Here is a 21,462-nt window from a genome sequence, read left to right as displayed (position 1 = left end):
CATGTTAATCATTGATGCTGAAAGTTTCTCACACCGTATATAACACCTCACTTCTCTGAAACCCATGACGCTAAACTAATGACATTTTTCTGATACAATTACCCAAGAGAAACACCATCACAACAATTTTTATTACAGACTGTGATGGTTAATTTTATAGGTCAACTTGGCTAGGCTATGGCATCCAGTTGTTTGGTCAAACACCAGTCTGGATGTTGTTAAGGTATTTTTTTAGTTGGGATGAACATTTAAATTCATTGACTTTGAGTAAAGCAGGTTACCCTCCATAATGTGGGTAGGCCATATCCAATCAGTTGAAGGCCTTAAGAGAAAAAGACTTGAGGTCCTCCAAAGAGGAAAGAATTCTGCCTCCAGACTGTCTTTGGACTCAAGATTTAAATATTAACTATTGCCAGAATTTCTAGCCTTACAGCCTACCCTGCAGATTTCGGGTTTGACAGCCCCCACAATCACATGAACCAATTCTTTAAAATAAATCCCTCCTTGCCCCCACCCCCCTCGGCTTCACACCCTGTTGGTTCTGTTTCTCTGGAGAACACTGACATATAGATTTCGGTACTAAGAAGTACAGTACTACAACAGCAAATACCTAAAAACGCAGATGTGCCTTTGAAATGAGGAAATAGGTAGAGCCTGAAAGAGTTTTGAGGAGCTTGATAGAAAAACCTAGATTTCACTTAAGAGACTATTGGTAGAAATAGCTCAACAGTCTCAGGAAGCAGCCTGAGACTCTCACCATCTACATGCCCAATCTTGAACCTTTTAGCTAGCAGCCTCCGGTCTTCTCTTTTAGCAACACTAAACAGATTAAAGCCACCTTGGGAAACAGTGTGGCAGCTTCTTATGAAGTTAAGCGTACATTTACTGTATGACCCAGCAATCCCACTGCTAGGTGTCTACCCAAGAGAAATAAAAGTCCATGCTCATAGAGAAACCTGTAGATGAATGATCACAGCATTATTCACAATTATGAAAAACTGCAAACACCACAAATGGGAATACTACCCAATAATAAAAAGTAAAATAAAAAATAATAAAAAAATAAATTTACTAATATATACAGCAACATAAATCAATCTCAAATGTACTCTGCTAGTAAAAAAAAGCCAGGCTCAAATGGCTACATTCATATGATTCAATTTACCTGACATTCTGGAAAAAACAGAAGTACTGAGACAGAGAACAGCACAGTGCTCACCAGGGCTGGATGCGGGGAAGGGCCACAACGGACTTTTAGGGGACTATTTACTGTTCTATATCTTGATTACTACAGTGCTTACATTACTGTATTTGCTTGTGAAAGCACGCCCAAAAGGACAAATTTTACTGTTATGTAAATGATACCTCAATAAGCCAGACTTTTTAAAAAACAGTCTGGTTTAACACTAAGTTTTAAGATCTGTTGAGACAGGAAAATAAAAATCTTGAAAGATGAACATGCCCTAAATATTTTAAGCAAGTTAAGTTAGTCAAATGAATTTAACCAAAATGTGGGATTTTTTTTTTAAGTCTGTCACAACATCCATACTATAGGGGTCAAAAGGCCTGTTTTCTGCCCCTGCATCTGCCAATTAAGTGATACATGCAGTAAGATGATTTCACTGTATTTGCTTCTAAGTTTACTATCTGTAAAATGAGAAACATCATTCCTAATCTCAAGACAGCTGTAGCCATCAAAAGAGATGATATATGGGAGTGAGAAAGAAGGCAGAGAAGATGGTGAGCCAGTAAGAAGACGGTGAGCAGGGTAAAGAAGACGGTTGGGGGAAGGTGGCGAAGACCGTGGGGGAAGGTGGGGAAGAAGACAGATCGTGGGGAAGAAGATGGTGGGCAGGGTGGGGAAGAAGAGGGTGGGGCTGGGTAGGTGGGTGGGGAGGAAGAGGGTGGGGAAGAAGAGGGTGGGGCTGGGTGGGTGGGTGGGGAAGAAGAGGGTGGGGCTGGGTAGGTGGGTGGGGAAGAAGCAGGTAGGGGTGGGTGGGTGGGGAAGAAGAGGGTAGGGGTGGGTCGGTGGGGAAGAAGAGGGTGGAGCTGGGTAGATGAGTGGGGTGGGGCTGGGTGGGTGGGTGGGGAGGAAGAAGGCGGGGCTGGGGGTGGGTGGGAAGAGGGTGGGGCTAGGGGGTGGGGAAGAAGAGGGTGAAGAGGGTGAGGAAGAAGAGGGTGAGGAGCATGAGGAAAAAGTTCGGGGGCGGAAGGTGAAGAAGGCAGTGGGTGAGGAAGAAGAGGGTGAGGAGGGTGGGGGAAGAAGAGGGTGAGGAGGGTGAGGAAGGTGGGGAAGAAGAGGGTAAGGAGGGTGGGGAAGAAGAGGGTGAGGAGGGTGGGGAAAAGGACAGTGCGGGGGGGGAAGGTGAGGAAGGAGGCAGTGAGTGGGGAAGAAGGCGGGGAAGAAGATGGGCAGAAGGTGGGGCATAAGACAGTGCGGGGGAGGGGCAGGAGGGAGGGAGAAGATGTGGTGTGGAAAGGTGTGAAAACAGATAGTGGGGAAGGCAGGGAAGCAGACGGTGTTAGGGGAAGGCAGGGAAGACGAATGTGAGCGGGGTGGGATAGATGGCACATGCTTTAACCAAGATAAGAGGGGGCCTTGGCCCTGGGCCCCATGCTTTAGAAAGACTTGCTTTTTTTCAGCCCTCCTCAAGCTTTAGTCCTTCCCACAGGCCAAAGATTCTGTAGGATCTTCTAGAACACACACCAGGACACCGGGAGCTCTGAGATTTCCTACCCAAATGGCTCCAAAACTGCTTCCAGGGGAGTCCTGCTGAGAGACGACCTTGCCACCAAGATATATGCCGCTAGGTGTGTGGGATGGCCAAGGGGGTGTTGGGTGGACACATAGGTACAGAGCTTGGATATGCAAGCTGCCCTATCCACACACATGCACCCCAGGTCCCCAAAGGGGTGGAATGGAGCCAGCTTGCCCATTCCTCCACTGCATGGAGAGGAATGTGGAGGAATCTAAGAGGTGATCAAACGCCAGCTATGGAGAGAGATGCAGAGGAAAGCGAAGACATATGCACTGGCATTTGTAGAAGGGCCTGGATGGGGGTGAGGAGCACACGGAAAACGGTCTGAGGCCATCTATGCAGTTCCTGAAGAAGCACCTCGGGCAGCTACTGACACTCCCAGCCCAGCTCTACAGGGGTGGGTACATGGGTGGGCTGGGAACAGGGTGTCTGTCCAACAGGCGGGTGTTGAGGGCCCAGAAGATGTCAGGGTAGCAACAGGAGGAATCTGGTGCAGTATGAGCACACGGCCGTCAGCTGATAGTGGGAAGCCAGTCAAGTGCCGCGAAGGCAGGAGGCGGGGCCGCGGCCAACGTCATTCCCGCGGCCGCACGTCACCGCCACTTGCCGCATCCGCAAGATCTCTCTGGACCAGCTCGGGTGCAGGGCCTCTGCGGGAGCCCTCCTAGACCTCTGCGGCTTCTCCTCTAACATGGCCGACTCAGAAAACCAGGGGCCTGCGGAGCCTAGCCAGGCGGCGGCAGCGGCGGAGGCAGCGGCGGAGGAGGTAATGGCGGAAGGCGGTGCGCAGGGTGGAGACTGTGACAGCGCGGCTGGTGACCCTGACAGCGCGGCTGGTCAGATGGCTGAGGAGCCCCAGACCCCTGCAGAGAATGCCCCAAAGCCGAAAAATGACTTTATCGAGAGCCTGCCTAATTCGGTGAAATGCCGAGTCCTGGCCCTCAAAAAGCTGCAGAAGCGATGCGATAAGATAGAAGCCAAATTTGATAAGGAATTTCAGGCTCTGGAAAAAAAGTATAATGACATCTATAAGCCCCTACTCGCCAAGATCCAAGAGCTCACCGGCGAGATGGAGGGGTGTGCATGGACCTTGGAGGGGGAGGAGGAGGAGGAAGAGGAGTACGAGGATGACGAGGAGGAGGGGGAAGACGAGGAGGAGGAGGAGGCTGCGGCAGAGGCTGCCGCGGGGGCCAAACATGACGATGCCCACGCCGAGATGCCTGATGACGCCAAGAAGTAAGGGGGGCAGAGATGGATGAAGAGAAAGCCCACGAAGAAAAAAGCCTGGTTTTGTTTTTCCCAGAATATCGATGGACTTAAAAAGGCTCAGGTTTTTGACCAAAATACAATGTGAATTTATTCTGACATTCCTGAAATAGATTAAATTAAAGCAATTAGATCCTGGCCAGCTCGATTCAAATTTGACTTTCATTTTGAACATAATAAATATATCAAAAGGTGTTAAAGAAAACTGAATTAAACCCAAAATTATGTTTTCATGGTCTCTTCTCTGAGGATTGAGGTTTACAAAGGGTGTTAGCAGATGCGAAGTAAAGAACGTCACTTTGAAACCCATTCATCACACAGCATACGCTACACATGGAACACCCAAGCCATGACTGAACACGTTCTCAGTGCTTAATTCTTAAATTTCTTTACTCATGACATTTCGCAGTGCAGAGAAGGCAGAACCCAAGAAAAACGTCATCTTTGAGACTTTGCTTTTGTAACGCAGACATCAGCTTTACACTTCACAGGAGATTGATGGCATTGAGGAAGATTGCAATGGAGATCATGACACTACTGTTAATAAGGCCAGGAAAACTGCCATTTCAAGTTCTGAAAAATGTTTTGAGTATTTGAATTTAGAGAAACAACATGGTTCCAAGAAGGAGGGTGTAAAACCTGTAAAATACTGTCAACATATGTATTCATTAGTTACAATCTCATGTTTGTGTTTTCTTAGTAGTGTCTATTTACAAAGATGTAAAAAATACCCCAAATATGTTTAAGTATTAAATCACTTTGCCTAGCGTTTTAGAAATATTAATTTACTTGAAGAGATGTAGAATGTAGCAAATTCTGTAAAGCATGTGTATCCAGCGTTATGTACTTTGCGCCTTGTGACGTCTTTCTGTCATGTAGCTTTTAGGGTGTAGCTGTGAAAATCATCAGAACTCTTCACTGAAGCTAATGTTTGGAAAAAATATATACTTGAAGAACCAGTCCAAGTGTGTGCCCCTACCCCCAGCTCAGAAGTAGAAAGGGTTTAAGTTTGCTTGTATTAGCTGTGCCTTCATTATTTTGCTATGTAAATGTGACATATTAATTATAAAATGGTGCATAATCAAATTTTACTGCTTGAGGACAGATGCATACAGTAAGGATTTTTAGGAAGAATATATTTAATGTAAAGACTCTTAGCTTCTGTGTGGGTTTTGAATTATGTGTGAGCCAGTGATCTATAAAGAAACATAAGCTTAAAGTTGTTTATCACTGTGGTGTTAATAAAACAGTATTTTCAAAAATATATATATAAAAGACTCGGTACTGTGACTGCCTGCATTCAAATCCCAGCTCTGCCTCCTATTAGTAATGTACCTTAGGCAACTCAGCTAATACTCTCAGTGGCCAGTTTCTCCTCATCTACAAAAGGGAATAGGAATAGTCCCTTCCTCATGGGTTACTATGAAGAGCAAATGGATTAATACATATAAATCCTATAGAATAGCATCCAAACCATGGTAAGTGCTGAATAATTCTTAGCTATTATTATTACATGAAAGATAAAGACAGTGATTGGAAATTCAATCCTCTTTCTCTCCTGTTACAAAATGGGAGAAAGAGACATCACTACATCCCTCCCTATGTTTTTGATTCCTTATTATGAGAGAAGAATGTGGCCTTTAATTCAGAAATGCAGGAAATTAAATAAACTATCTTGTTTTGGTTTCCTCAATATAATATCAGGTTTTTATCATCTCCCAGAAAGGATAAAAAAGGCTATTTCAACTTTATGTTTGCTTCATTCTGAATGAAGCAGAAAGTTTTTTTAAAAACTGGACTCCAGAAAAATTAAAAAATCAGATGCCATTTGCTTCCTTTTCCCTGAAGGGTTAAAATTACAAAGAAGCAAAATTATATTGCTTTATCCTAGGGAATGGAAGGCAGCACTGACCTGTTGCTCATCACAACAGATTGTTGAGTACAAACAACCTTAAGGTAAAGTTAATCTTCATTATGCTCAGGCCAACCAAAAGAGAAAATCAGAATAATACATTACATACAAAGTTCTGATTATCTTAATCATATGATTATCTTAATAGAGAAAAAATCTAATAAAATTTAATATTGATTTCTTATATCCAGGAATGAGAGAGACTATCATTTTACTATTTTTCTGGTTCCAGTAAAAAGCAAAAACGATTGAAACACAACTAAGAGGCATAAGTATTGGGAAATTTTTTTACATATAGAAAACCCAAGAGAATCAACTGGAAAACAATTCAATTTAATAAGTTTGATGAACTGACCAGTTATCAGATAAATACACAAAAACCAATAACCATTTATAGGCAGTAATAATGATCAAAATATATGTGAAAGGCTCTCAGAGTAAAAATAAGAAATCAAAACATTTATAAAACCTCTAATAAGAAATGTGTATGACCTATGTAAAAATAAAAAACAAACATAACATAAGCCTTTGGATAGTAAGACTGAATATCACAAAAACGTCAGTTCTTCCCAAATTAACTTTTATCACAATTCTAATCAAACCTCAAACTGGATCTGGAACCTAATATAATTACCATAATGTTCACCTTAAGAACAGCTAAGAAAACCTTTAGCAATTTGGAAACAGTTTAGATTTTTACCTCAGACTACAGACTAACTGAAGAAAATATATTAAATATCAATTACTGGACAGGGAATGGCTAGGATTAGAGTGGTATAAGACCAAAAGAAATAACACACATGACAACACAAAAATTAAGAAATCACAGAGTTAAAGACACACTCTACATCTTCAAAACCAAAAACAGAGGATAAAACCTACAATAAATATGGATGGCAAAGGGTTAATAGTCATAAACATAATGAAGAGTTCCTATGAATCATATGAAAATTATTAAGTCCTACTAGAGAAATACATAAAGGACATCAGCAGAGTCTCTAAAAAGAGGAAAGACTGCAAACCCTGCCTGAGGCAGAAAGAACTCACCTAGTGCTGCGTGTTCCTGAACCTGCAGCACTAGGTGAGCCGGGGCTCTGGCAGGGTCTAGAGACAAGTGTTCCTAGCTATGTGCTCTGGCCAGCAATCTTTCTTTTGTTTATGATAAGACTTTAGCTGTGGGGTTTTCTAGCTTAGAGAATTGTTGGCCACTTCTCTAAGGATACAGGGATGTTTGTGACATCAAGCGATTTCTGCCACTTCCTAACTGGGCTAATCTTTATATTGTTTCCTGGACTGCTTATTTGATAGTTTCTCTGGCAACCCTAAAACCTGCATGTTAACATCTAACAGGATACCCTTGCTTCAAGGTAGGTCAAACACTATCATTCATAAACCATTTTAACCTATTATAGGCCAAAATTAGTCAACAAAGCACAAAATAACTGGCAGAAAGAAAGGAAGCATGCAATACACACTCAACCAACTCTCTGAGTATTACGCAGAAAACTGGCATGCCGATGCTTACTGTGAAAAATGGCATGGCAGCTCTCTCTGCCTGAGAATGCACACTCAATGCATACACATAGACACATTTACACATATACACACATGTACACACTTTTTATTGAGGTGAAATTTGCATAACATAAAATTAACCATTTTAAAGGGAACAATTCAGTGGCGTTTTGTACATTCATAATGCTGTGCAACCACCACCTTCTAGTTAATTCATTTTTTAAACAAATATTTTAGAGGTAAACAGCAGTAAAATAGATCAATACTGTGTAGACTATGTAAAGTAGCCTATGTGTGAAAGAAATGCAACTTTTTTTTTAAAGAATACACACCATGTTTCTAAGGACTGGATGAAATGGTGATAATGACATATAAGGGAGTATAATTCATTAGCAAAATCAATTTATCAAAAATATCTACCAACAAATTCAAACGTTATACATTTTAATTCCATTTCACCCCTGAGACCTTATCATTAAAAAGCAAATTTAAAGGCACAAAATCCTTTATACACAAAAGATACTTGATATAGTCTTATTAAAAATGGTGGTGGGGGGAAGAGAAAAAAGAGGAATAAAAAAGAACATACAAACAAGCCAAATATTCAACAGTGAAGAAACAGAAAAATACACATTCACATAGCAAACCATGCAGTCACTATTAAGGGCATTCATGAGTACTGTGAAATAGCATTTTAAATATAAGCATTGTCTTCACCTAAGTTTAAAAATTCAGACATTCCATTCCATATGTATATTAGTTATGTTTTTAACTATTACAATTTTGCTTTTTAAAAACATTACCTAGTCAGCCTGAAACGAAAAGCAGCAAAGTCTTCAAAGTCATTTTTCTTCCTAGGGCGAAAGGAGGATGGGAACTCTTGAGCCCCAGCCTTAGCCCCTGAGAGGCCATATGCTGATACCCATGGAGCGCAGTCTAACTCAAACCACCTGGCTTTGAATCCTGGCTCTGGTTTAGAATCCTGGACTTCTAGCTGTGTAACCTTGAACAAGAGACTTATGCCTGTCTGTGCCTCAGTTTCCTCATCAGTAAATGGGGAGTCTTACATGTAAAATATTTCAAATAGTGTCTGATGCATGGTAAGCACTCAAGAAGTGTTACTGGCATTTTAATTCTGCTGTTCCTGTAATAGTCCAGTGCAAATACAATGCAGATCTTAAAGACTGCATCCCTCAGAAACTATCCTGAAAGATCAACTGAAGTCTGCCAGCGGTCCTGAAGTAGATCTTAAGGAGCAAGAAGTGTTTGTCATGCATGAGTTTTATTCTCAGGTTCTCACTACGGAATCTAGATGCCCTTTGAAGCACTTACCTTAAGTTTGGCATTTCTTACTATGTGATCTCTTTACTCTACTCTCTGCCCCCCACTGCCCCACCCCCCAGCCCCATGTGTGTGTCATCTGTTTCTTTTTTAATATGGGGAAAATGGGAAGACAGCAATTGCATTTAATTTGATTGCATCAAATTAAGGTAAATTTTAGGGAATCTAGAATGACATATGGGTTTTTCACTAATGGTAATTAACACCATATTATAGACCATAAGAAATGCTTAACCATGAGTAGTCATGTGATATAGTATTATCCAGATGTGACTACCAGCTGGTGGCAAGATTTGTCTATGATGCAGCCACCAGTAATCAGCCACACATGTTCTTTTACCTGGATGCCTACAACTCATTTGACTGTGTAGGTTCTGTCCAAGGATAGAAAGCATTTTAAAACCAAATGAAATGGAATAAATTATGAATACAGAATTGGTATTCCTCTGGCATTTTCCCCTGGGGCAGCAATGCCAGCAAATATCTTACTGTTAACAAAAACAGCCTCAATGCCAGAAGTATCTGTGTATACAACTGCCTAAGTTAAAAGGCCAGTAGGTATTCTTCTTACAGCTATTTCATTTTCTTAGTCATATAATTTAGGACTGCTAATGACTACATTATGGCATATAGCCAAGGAAATAATGACTATAATGATCAATCTTTTATAACTTCATACAGCCTTTCTTACGAGGACCTCAATGTACTTTGTTGGTAAGATTTCTATTTTGTGCAGCATAAAATGAAAAGAAAAAAAAATTCATTCATGTCTTTTTCTGGTGGTCCCTAACCAAAACAGCTACAGTAAAGAGTACAGCAGTAACCATGAATGGGACTGGTGTCCTTATAAGAGTCATGAGAGCTTGCTTCCCAACGCTGCTCTCCACCATGCTAGGATTCAACGAGAAGTCAGCAGTCTGCAACGTGGAAGAAGGCCCTCGCCAGAACCTGACCATGCTGGCAGCCTAATCTTGGACTTGTAGCCTCCAGAACATGACAAATACATTTGTGTTGTTTATAAGCCATCCAGTTTATCGTACTTTTTTACAGCAGCCCAAAGACAAACAGGTAACTGTGACAGCAACAGGGTCTCCTGCCTGTCACTGAGTGACACAGACATGTACATCAGTGCCTAAAGTAGCATGGATGAGTTCACAGTGTATTCAATGAGTACTCTGAAAAACCGAAATCTAAATTTCTACCTAGTACAGAAGCTGTTCTGTACATCTTGAACACAGTAAAATGCAATCAAAATTTCTGTCTGAAACGACAACTCAGATTTTTCCATCCCTTTACAGAGTACCTTTCATGTTTATATCCTCTTCTCTACTTTCTAGTATCCAAATCTTAGTAGGCTTCCAAACTTAGCTCTATCCCATATCTGTCCTCCCAGATGCATCTGTCCAAGCTGACTTCTCTGAACGCCTTCAGATTCAACCACCCAATTTAGTCTTCATATTCCATTTATGGTTGCATCTGAGAACAGCTTATCACCCTAAACAAACTGTGTTATATTTTACTATTCCTGCAGTTTCTCCCACAACTGTTGAGTCAATTCAATTGTTGATTCAAAGAAATGTCTGTTGAATAAGGAGAAAGACAGTGAGAGTGACAGGGAGAGAGAAATGGAGAAACAGAAAGAGAGAAAAATTCAGACTCAGAAAGAGAACAAAAAAGACAGAGACAAAAAATATGCTAAGAGAAATAACTTGACAAAGATATGAAAAGGAGTAATAAGTTCTGGCCACTGCCTCAATTGCAGACTACATTGCCAATTGCCTATTCCTGCACTAGGTCATTCATTTCCCCAGCCACTGTATCATACTCACAGAGCACTATGATGACTCAGCAGAGGATGAGGACACTCTGAATGTTCCCCTTCCTCAGGATGCTTGCCTATTCCATTGTTAGCTTCTAACAAATGATGCATACATTATCTTGTCTGAAACTTAATGCAAAAGCCAAGACATTGTTTGAAAGACTAAAGGCTATGTATGTATCTACATACGTACTCACATGCATCTACAATGTTATAAAGCAATCCCCAAAACCAGGAGGGAAGGGAAATCAGCTGGGCTAACAAATCTGCTTTATGATCTGCCATAAATTTCCCAATTCTAAAAACATTATCTGACTATATGGAATAAAAAGCGTGTTCTTATTAAGGAAATAAACATCCTGAAGATAAATTATTTACTGTTAACAAAAGTACCAATGTTATATAAAGGAAACTGCTTTTAGCCCCAAGAGATTCTTATCAAGGGTTTTGATTGCAACATTCTTACTTGAATCAAGACTAGCCTCTATATTAGGTTTCTAGAGCCAAGATAATTCCATCAACTGAAGCCAGTTTTGTTGGGTGTCTCGGTGGCTTCTGCATCATTTCACTCAACTCTGATACTATAGCTCACTTTCCCCAAAGCTGAGGCTTCTTGGATAGTCTGGAAGGTTAACATGACAAAAAAAAAAAAAAATGGTTAATGAATGATGTATGAGATCATACTAGCTTCGAGTTGTTTGTTAAAATGTCAAGGATGGGCCAGGAGCGGTGGCTCATGCCTGTAATCCCAGCACTTTGGGAGGCCGAGGCGGGCACATCAGCTCAGGTCAGGAGTTCGAGACCAGTCTGGCCAACATGGCAAAACCCCATCTCTACTAAAAATACAAAAATTAGCCAGGCATGGTGGTACACGCCTGTAATCCTAGTTATGCGGGAGGCCGAGGCAGAAGAATCACTTGAACCCAGGAGGTGAAGGTTGCAGTGAGCCGAGATTGCACCACTGCACTCCAGCCTTGGAGACAGAGTGAGACTCTGTCTCGAAAAAAAAAAAAAAGTAGTCAAGGATGGAAGAAGAAGTCTGTCAATACTTTTTTTTTTGGCGGGGGCGGGGGGAGATGAGGTCTTGCTTTGTTGTCCAGGCTGGAGTGCAGAGGCATGATCACGGCTTACTACAGCCTCCACTTTCCAAGCTCAAGTGATCCTCCCACCTTAGCCTCCTGAGTAGCTGGAACTACAGATGTGCACTGCCACACACCTGGCTAATTTTTTTTTTTTAACTTTTTTGTAGAGACTTGGTTTTGCTATCTTGCCCACGCTGGTCTTGAACTTCTGAGCTCAAGCAATTCACCCACCTTGGCCTCCCAAAGTTCTGGGATTACAGGCATGAGCCACTGCATCCAGGCCATTCCTATTTTCAAAAGGAAAGATTATGAAAGAAAATCAAGATAGATCCCTTGGATAGAGTGAATTTAATAGGATCTCCAATTGCATCTTCCCAACTATTTAGAGGAAGAAGCCAATAAAAGTCCAGAGTGAGTTTTACTTAATTTTCCTGCATGCGTACAAACAGCATCTAGTTTCTCTACATCTGTATCTTTTTTCATAGCTTAAATGAAACCTTGCTTTCCTCTCTAAAGGCTTCCAAAGAAAGACTGTCATTCTCTCACCTTTCCCACCCCCTACCTGTTCTTTCCTTAAGCCAGGAAGTTTCAATGCTAGCCTATGTGCAAATTATGCTCAAATCCTCAAGAGTCTGCATTTTATTCTAACTTATATAGCTCCTCTAAGAAATTACGTTTTCCTTGCTCTTGTTTTTCATTTCACCACTTCTTTCTTGTTGATTCTTGCTGTAAGCGACCTCAAATTTAATAGTGATTGAGGCTCACATAACTAATTAAAAAATATTCATATAAGACTTCTTTATTGAGATATATAAATTTTCTGCTCTAAACACAATCACCTGGGTATCACAAAGACATATCAAAATCAATATATTCAAAATGGAACTTTCCCTTGAACCTGCTTTATAGACTCTGTTTCCTATTAGTGTTTGAATTAGAAACCTCAGCATTATTATCAATATATAACTCTCTGATACCATCCATATATAATCAGACACTAGCTCCTACTTGGTTATATAACCAACTCTGTTTCCCACTGCCTTCATTCTGGCTGTTAACATCCTTTAACTGAGCTACCTCAAAAGCCTCCTAATGGGTATCCCTGCACATGGTCTATTTCCACATGACCCCCAAAGTAATCTTTCTAAAATAGAAACCAATCATGTTCTACTCCAAGCGCCGTTCAAGGCCTTGATAACCTCCACTCTGATGCTACTATAGTCTCCCTTCATCCGTACACCAGTACCCACTCCACAAGTACCCAACATTCTCTATCATGTGTCAAACTGGAGAGTCCCGACTCATCTGGTGCCTAAAATGTTTCCTCCAACTTGCATTCTTTAGTGTCTGATAAAAGTGTGTAGCCTCTTACCCTAGTACCGTGGCACCTGGGCTACAACTTCTATCACATACACTGGATTCTATTGCAATTATTCCATACATTGACCCTTCTCAACTAATCCCAAGCTTCTAAGGATAGAAGTTATTCACCCTCTATACCCAGCACTATGGCTGGCACACAGTGGGCACTCAGTGTTTGTAAAGTAAATTGATTTCATGCAGATTAGCATAATTTAATATAAAAGTAAGCAAAATTGAGTATCTTCTCTCCTCTAAAGAGTTAACTCAGAGATTATGAATCATCCTGAAAAATCAAATGTACCTGAATTTGTTGTTATGATCCAGACTCTATGACAAATCATTCAGCAGTAAAATAGCAGTGATAGTAAGCACCTTTATAAAATTCATTTATTCAACACATATTTTTTGAGTATTTTTGTGCCAGGCACTCTGTTAGATACTAGAAACTCTGTGCTAGATGCTGGGAGTTCATTCATTCCAAAGTATTTTCCTGTGAATTATCTCATTTCATTCTCACAACCATCCCATGAAGTAGAGAGGACAGTGATTATAATCCCCATTTGGCAGATGAGAAAACTGAAACCAGTTTACGTAACTTGCTCAGAGTCAAAGCCAAAAAGATGCAGCTCTAGAACTAAAACAGTCATCTCCTGAATCTAGGCCGGGTGCTTGCTCTGCTTTAAAAATTATTTAAAATCTGTAAATTATTGCCCTATCACCCTTACTTACCTCCTCTGAAGAAGGTATTAATATTAAAAAGTAATTTTTATTTTGGTCTTAAATGTAAAACTGCAGAAATATGAAGTAGCAGTATCTGCAACAGTCCAAGGTCAGGACTAACCTGTTATCCTTGCACACAGTCACATTATCTCCCCCAGGTATCAGCTTCTTCTGTTCAATCACTCCATAGCTTTCTCGGCAGATCTATATTTAAGGTGGAAAAAAGAAATATTTCAATTTTGTTAACCATTCATCTTTCTAGAACTCAAATGACTGAGAGAGGCTTTAGGAACAAATGTAGTTTCATGACTATTACAGAAAATTAGTGGGAGAATAATCAGAACTTGAGTCAGAAAACATTAGCACGTTAAAAAACATCTTTTGTTTTAGGACATGGAGTTGCCAATAAATGCAATAAATAACAGATTAATCATTCATTCATTTATTCAACACGCTCACTGAACCCCTGTAACACTCAAGACACTATGACTAAAATAATTTGATTCAAAGAAGTCTCTGACTTTTTTCTATGATTTGAAGAAGGACTAATGTTAAATATCACTCTAAAGATGGTAAGAGAGACAGCCACAATCCTAAGTAAACTGTGGAAATTCTTACCGTGAAGTTGAGGCAGAAAGTCTCCTCCACATCCTCCCCGGGGTAATCTAAAAGTTCTTGGAGACTCCTAATCATAGAATGACAGAAAAGGAAAAGTGGCAAGTCAGACACTGCTGCAACAGTGTTTCTACTTCAGTTACATGTCCAGACCATTTCCAAGGAAAAACTACGAAAGAAGATTCTGGAATAAACATAAATCCGGACGGACAGAAAATCATGTACCTACACCTTGCAGAGAATTATGGAACTAGACCTATAAAACATTCATTAATTATTCTCTCTTCTTACCGACAAATCTTATTAGACTTGAAAATAAAATCAGATGGATTTTTAATCTGACATACTTGTGTCCTCTTAACTCTGGTGTAGCTTGCAAGTGTGTGTGTATACATATAAATGAGGAGATGGTATTGCAGGGGCCCTCCAGCCAGCTTCACCGGCTTATGCATTAGTAAAATAATCCTTCCATCAGACAAAATTTAAAAAGCCACAAAGTCACCACATCCACTGAGGAATCTTAATGGCTTACTTGTTAATGCAGAAGTCTCTATATGGTAAAGACCAGGGGTGCCCAATCTTTTGGCTTCCCCAGGCCACACTGGAAGAAGAATTGCCTTGGGCCACACATAAAATACACTCACACTAATTTTTTTTTTTTAAGAGATGGAGAGAGGAAAAGAAGTTGTATTTGAGAGGTTATGCACTGCACAGGCATAACAAGCTGCCAAATGTGTCCATAAAAATACATTATCTCTGTGTAACTCAGCATAAAACACTGCTGTCTTCAACAACAATATAATTTTAAAAGATTGATTTCAGACACTCCAAAAATTCACAAGCCAAGAAAACTGTCATAGTTGTTCACCTTCTCCCTAACGTTAACCAGTGAAAAAAGAGCTTCTTTTTAAATATTTTGAGACTGAAGAGACATAAAAGTAAGTCTGGTTTTATTATTAGTACACAGATAAAATATATATAGAAGAAAACACATCTTTACTTTTTTTCACCCAGTTAGACTGGCTTTATTATTATTATTATTATTTTACTTTAAGTTCTGGGATACATGTGCAGAACGTGCAGGTTTGTTACATAGGTATACATGTGCTATGGTGGTTTGCTGCACCTATCAACCTGTCATCTAGGTTTTAAGCCCCACATGCATTAGGTATTTGTCCTAATGCTCTCCCTCCCGTTCCCACCTCCACCACCCGAAAGGCCCCAGTGTGTGATGTTCCCCTCCCTGTGTCCACATGTTCTCATTGTTCAACTCCCACTTATAAGTGAGAACATGCGGTGTTTGGTTTTCTGTTCCTGTGTTAGCTTGCTAAGAATGATGGCTTCCAGCTTCATCCATGTCCCTGCAAAGGATATAAACTCATTCATTTTTATGGCTGCATAGTATTCCATGGTGTGTATATGCCACATTTTCTTTATCCAGTCTATCATTGATGGGCATTTGGGTTGATTCCAAGTCTTTGCTATTGTAAATAGTGCTGCAATAAACATACGTGTGTGCATGTGTCTTTACAGTAGAATGATTTATAAATCCTTTGGATATATACCCAGTAATGGGACAGCTGGGTCAAATGGTATTTCCGGTTCTAGATCCCTGTGGAATCGCCACACTGTCTTCCACAATGGTTGAACTAATTTACACTCCCACCAACAGTGTAAAAGCATTCCTATTTCTTCAGAGCCTTGCCAGCATCTGTTGTTTCCTGACTTTTTAATAATCTCCATTCTGACTGGCGTGAGATGGTATCTCATTGTGGTTTTGATTTGCATTTCTCTAATGACCAGTGATGATGAGTTTTTTTTCATACGTTTGTTGGCCACATAAATGTCTTCTTTTGTGCTCGCTTCAGCAGCACATATACTAAAATTGGAACGATACAGAGAAGATTAGCATGGCCCCTGCGCAAGGATGACACGCAAATTCATGAAGCGTTCCATATTTTTTTTAAAAAAGTCTTCTTCTGAGAAGCATCTGTTCGTATCCTTTGCCCACTTTTTGATGGGGTTGTTTTTTTCTTGTAAATTTGCTTAAGTTCCTTGTAGATTCTGGATATTAGACCTTTGTCAGATGGATAGATTGCAAAAATTTTCCCCATTCTATAGGTTTTCTGTTCCCTCTGCTGATAGTTTCTTTTGCTGTGCAGAAGCTCTTTAGTTCGATTAGATCCGATTTGTCAATTTTGGCTTTTGTTGCCCTTGCTTTTGGTGTTTTAGACATGAAGTCTTTGCCCATGCCTATGTCCTGAATGGTATTGCCTAGATTTTCTTCTAGGGTTTTTCTTCTAGGGTTTTGGGTTTTTACATTTAAGTCTTTAATCCATCTTGAGTTAATTTTTGTATAAGGTGTAAGGAAGGGGTCCAGTTTCTGTTTTCTGCATATGCCTAGCCAGTTTTCCCAGCACCATTTATTAAATAGGGAATCCTTTCCTCATTGCTTGTTTTTGTCAGGTTTGTCGAAAATCAGATGATTGTAGATGTGTGGTATTATTTCTGAGGTCTCTATTCTGTTCTATTGGTCTATATATCTGTTTTGGTACCAGTACCATGTTGTTTTGGTTACTATAGCCTTGCAGTATAGTTTGAAGTCAAGTAGCATAATGTCTCCAGCTTTGCTTTTGCTTAGGATTGTCTTGGCTATATGGGCTCTTTTATGGTTCCATATGAAATTTAAAGTAGTTTTTTCTAATTCTGAGCAGAAAGTCAATGGTAGCTTGATGGGAATAGTACTGAATCTATAAATTACTTTGGGAAGTAGGCCATTTTCACAATATTGATTCTTCCTATCCATGAGCATGGAATTTCTTTCCACTTCTTTGTGTTGTCTCTTATTTCTTTGAGCAGTGGTACACTAACACTAATGACAGCTAATGAACTAAAGAAGAAAAACTGCAAAAAAATCTCATGATGTTTTAAGAAAGTTTGTGAGTTTGTGTTGGGCTGCATTCAAAGCCGTCCTGGACCACACACAGCCTGCAGGCCGAGGGTTAGACAAGCTTGGTAAAAACACTTTATTATCTCTGTCACACTAACTAAAGAATAATGAAAAAAACGTACTCTTAAAAGAAGAATATGTTTATGGCAACAACAATCATATCCTAGCTCTCAAGAGAATACATTCTTATAACTAGCTCTCATTCACACTTTCTTCTTTAGTGAGCTCCAGTCTTGCAATTCTATCAAGAGTTGCCTGGAAAGAAAAGTCCTAGTGTGGAATTTAAATCTGCCACCAGTTAATCAGCCAAAGTCATTACTTGAAATACATAATTCTCAGCCACATAAGCAAAGTAAGGAACACACATTTCTGTTGCTCTCTAGCCTTTTCTTTCAGTTACCAAAAAATTAACACTGTCTGGGTCTCCTGTGCCACTTTTTAGTATTACTTCTAAGTTTTTTCTTCCACTCTGTGTGTCCTCCCATCCTTTATAGTTTCTCAGTATTGGTGTCCTATATGAGAGGGATACTCTCATTTATGGAGGGTACCTTCATCAGTATCCCTTATCTACAAAAAGATGTTCCCTCCCGTTAAAGTTGTCCTTTTATATACTTGATCTGATGTGACCCAAAACCAATACAGAGAAACTCAAGAATAAAAGGAATTTTAAGAGCCAGAAAGAGAATAACATAACCCCATCAACAAGTGGGCAAAGGATATGAACAGACACTTCTCAAAAGAAGACATTTATGCAGCCAAAAGACACATGAAAAAATGCTCATCATCACTGGCCATCAGAGAAATGCAAATCAAAACCACAATGAGATACCATCTCACACCAGTCAGAATGGCGATCATTAAAAAGTCAGGAAACAACAGGTGCTGGAGAGGATGTGGAGAAATAAGAACACTTTTACACTGTTGATGGGACTGTAAACTAGTTCAACCATTGTGGAAGTCAGTGTGGCAATTCCTCAGGGATCTAGAACTAGAAATACCATTTGACCCAGCCATCCCATTACTGGGTATATACCCAAAGGATTATAAATCATGCTGCTATAAAGACACATGCACACGTATGTTTATTGCGGCACTATTCACAATAGCAAAGACTTGGAATCAACCCAAATGTCCAACAATGATAGACTGGATTAAGAAAGTGTGGCACATATACACCATGGAATACTATGCAGCCATAAAAAATGATGAGTTCATGTCCTTTGTAGGGACATGGATGAAGCCGGAAACCATCATTCTCAGCAAACTATCACAAGGACAAAAAACCAAACACTGCATGTTCTCACTCATAGGTGGGAATTGAACAATGAGAACACATGGACACAGGAAGCGGAACATCACACGCCGGGGCCTGTTGTGGGGTGGGGGGGTGGGGGAAGGATAGCATTAGGAGATACACCTAATGTTAAATGACGAGTTAATGGGTGCAGCACACCAACATGGCACATGTATACATATGTAACTAACCTGCACGTTGTGCACATGTACCCTAAAACTTAAAGTATAATTTTAAAAAAATAAAATAAAAATAAATATAAATATTTAAAAAATGTGGCTCTACTACTTTGGGAACATCGTGGAAGTTCCTCAAAAGGATAAATACAGAGTTACTCAGCAATTCTACTCCTAGGCATATACCAAGAGAAATGAAAACTTGAATTTGTACAAAAACTTGTGCACAAATGTTCATGGCAGCATTATACATAATAGTCAAAACTGGAAACAACCCAATGTCCATCAACTGATGAATGGATAAATAAAATGTGGCAGATCCATATAGCAAAACACTATTTGGCAGTTTAAAAAATAAAATACAGTTGGCCCTTCATATTCACATGTTCCACATCCATGGATTCAACCAAAGGCCAATCAAAATTATAGTATTTGCAGAGAGGTTGACTGATGGGCACAAATTACATTTTGATAGAAGAAATATGACCTAGTATTTGATAGATCAGTAGGATGACCATAGTTTACAATAATCTATTGTATATTTCAAAATAGAATAATTCGAGTGTTTCTAACATAAAGAGAAATATTTAAGGTGATGGATATCCCAGTTACACTGGTTTGAACTTTACAAATTATATAATGTATTATATTATCACATGTACCCCCAAAATATGTGTATCTATTCTGCCTCAACAACAAAAACAGTTTAATTAAAGAAAGAAAATACAGTATTTGCAGGGTGTAAAACCCAAGGATATGGAAGGTCAACTTTTCCAATCCATGGGTTCTTCTAGGGCCCCTGCAGGACTTGAGCACATGTGGATTTTGGTATCTGCAGGTTGTCCTGGAACTAATACCCCTCGGATACCGATACTGTACCGATAACACAGGCAATGTCTCAAGCAAGTAGCTGCACAGCTACATCTTAGACAAAACACACATAACAGGGTCTAACCACAGGATGCAATAAACTCAGATTTGTACAGATGGTATTTTCAACCTTTAATCCTCATGCCAGAGGCAGCCACAACAGTTTCAGATACCAATCGCCTTTTAGCTTTGTACCTTCCTTCAGTGGGTGACAACTCCTTTAAGTCTTCCAAGCCAGGCTTTACATTGAGTAACTTCTTGTAGAGAGCCAATGGGAAGTGGAGATCAACCACAGTGGAGTTGTAGATAGCTAGTCCACAGGTTATACCAATCAAGTGAAACCAGTTGTGCTCTACAAAACACTTTTTAGGACACATACAAATGTGTTAAAAAGAAATGCAATGTTTCTGGCCTTCAAACATTCTACCATTTCCCTCAAAATATTTTCAAAATAAAAGAATAAAGGTCTCATTAATATTTAGTTACCTTCTGTAGCAAAGAAACACCCTGACAAAAGTTGTTATCCCTTAAAGATGCAATGTAGACAGAGTTAAGCATTTGTACCTAGTGATACAGAGAACAGCTCACAGTCATCTAGAGCAGGGCCATCCAACAGAACTTTCAGCCATTATAGAAACATTCTATTCTGTCCCATCTTATATGGTAGCCACTGGCTGCATGTGTCTACTAGGCACAGGAAATGTGGCTAGTACTATGGAGCAAATGAATCTTTGCTGTTACTTACTTTTAAATAAATAATATATAAATAACCACATGTGGCTAGTGCCTAGTGGCTACCTTTTGGTATGGTGCAGATCTAGGAAGAAAACTCTCATAGAAAAAAATGTAAATGACAGTCTGATTGAAAATAGAACGCCTTTAAAAACTTAGCTCTCCTACTGAAGTTTCAAAAATAAAGTGTGCATGCATATGTGTGTGATAATATATTATCATAGTTATTAAAATCAGACATATTTAATTATTGACCTTCCATATTTCACAAAACCAATTTATCACACTGTTTCCTTTTACCCTTCTCAGATAACAAGACTTGGATCTTACCTACTAGAAATGGAAATGGGACTGAAGGCTCACAAAATGCACTATGAGGTCTTGGAAACAAGTATAAATGAAGACTGGATAAACATTTTAATTACTTATAAACATTTTGAATTATTATCCTTGTTATGTTCCCCTTTGCAAAGTTAGAAGTTAGGGGATTGGTCTGACAACAAAAAGAAAGTTTAATTTAATCCATCTGTTTAATTGTGACACCACTTACTTACCGTGTCTGAAAACCACAAGAGATTTGAATCTTGATAGTAGGTAAACATTCCATAGATGGGATTCAAAAGTTCTTTTAACAGCAAAAGAAAAAATTCCTTTGTAACACCACCGGCATCCACTGCTTCTTCACCATCAAAGATTACCTTAAAATAATAGAATAGAATTAATGCTTCAGGGAAATCTATGACACATTTTATCCTTTTTAGCAGACCATTTTCTAAACTCAGGACAAAGGAAGGAAAGCATAACAAAGAATACACACTGATGCAATGAAAACTGCAAGGTGTGTCTGTTGATTATTGCTGGTGAAGTTTTAACAAGGTACTTATAGATACATACAATTTTTACTAGGTGCTTCAAGGGATACAAAGGAAGTCAGAAATTTACCATGTGTCCTTAGAAAGTCTACCATCTATTGGCTGGGCGCGGTGGCTCATGCCTGTAATCCTAGCACTTTGGGAGGCCGAGGCAGGCAGATCACCTGAGGTCAGGAG

At 39.6% G+C, this 21,462-nt stretch overlaps 2 protein-coding genes and 1 non-coding gene across 7 annotated transcripts in view; 2 read left to right on the top strand and 1 right to left on the bottom strand.

Annotated features, from left to right (window-relative positions):
• The window catches only part of HERC3 (HECT and RLD domain containing E3 ubiquitin protein ligase 3), a 135,884-nt gene that overhangs the window by 27,347 nt on the left and 87,075 nt on the right, over positions 1-21,462 (bottom strand). For 3 of the 5 annotated variants that reach the window (XM_003811275.5, XM_063603570.1, XM_008963664.5), the window contains 4 exons: positions 20,968-21,111; positions 19,877-20,043; positions 14,395-14,461; positions 13,898-13,980 (listed from right to left, as the gene is read on the bottom strand). In XM_003811275.5, coding sequence (XP_003811323.1) covers positions 13,898-13,980; positions 14,395-14,461; positions 19,877-20,043; positions 20,968-21,111 — 461 coding nt within the window. Of the gene's footprint in view, positions 1-7,538; positions 11,235-13,897; positions 13,981-14,394; positions 14,462-19,876; positions 20,044-20,967; positions 21,112-21,462 lie in introns of those variants that run through there. The other 2 variants (XM_014344698.5, XM_055111621.2) reach the window with 1 other exon arrangement.
• On the top strand, positions 1,523-5,300 carry NAP1L5 (nucleosome assembly protein 1 like 5). Its single transcript, XM_003811278.6, has one exon. It carries the CDS (start codon positions 3,451-3,453, stop codon positions 3,997-3,999), a length of 549 nt encoding a protein of 182 aa, XP_003811326.1. The 5' UTR covers positions 1,523-3,450; the 3' UTR covers positions 4,000-5,300.
• Positions 16,247-16,353, top strand: LOC112439783 (U6 spliceosomal RNA). Its single transcript, XR_003028003.1, has one exon. It is a non-coding gene; the product is annotated as a U6 spliceosomal RNA (small nuclear RNA).

This window comes from Pan paniscus, chromosome 3, assembly GCF_029289425.2.
Source record: "Pan paniscus chromosome 3, NHGRI_mPanPan1-v2.0_pri, whole genome shotgun sequence".
Taxonomy (NCBI): domain Eukaryota; kingdom Metazoa; phylum Chordata; class Mammalia; order Primates; family Hominidae; genus Pan; species Pan paniscus.
Note: the sequence above shows the minus strand (reverse complement) of the source record. Positions and strands in the feature narration are given on the sequence as shown.

Excerpts from the sequence above, each read along its gene's own strand:
- NAP1L5 (XM_003811278.6), top strand. The coding sequence starts at position 3,451 with ATGGCCGACTCAGAAAACCAGGGGCCTGCGGAGCCTAGCCAGGCGGCG.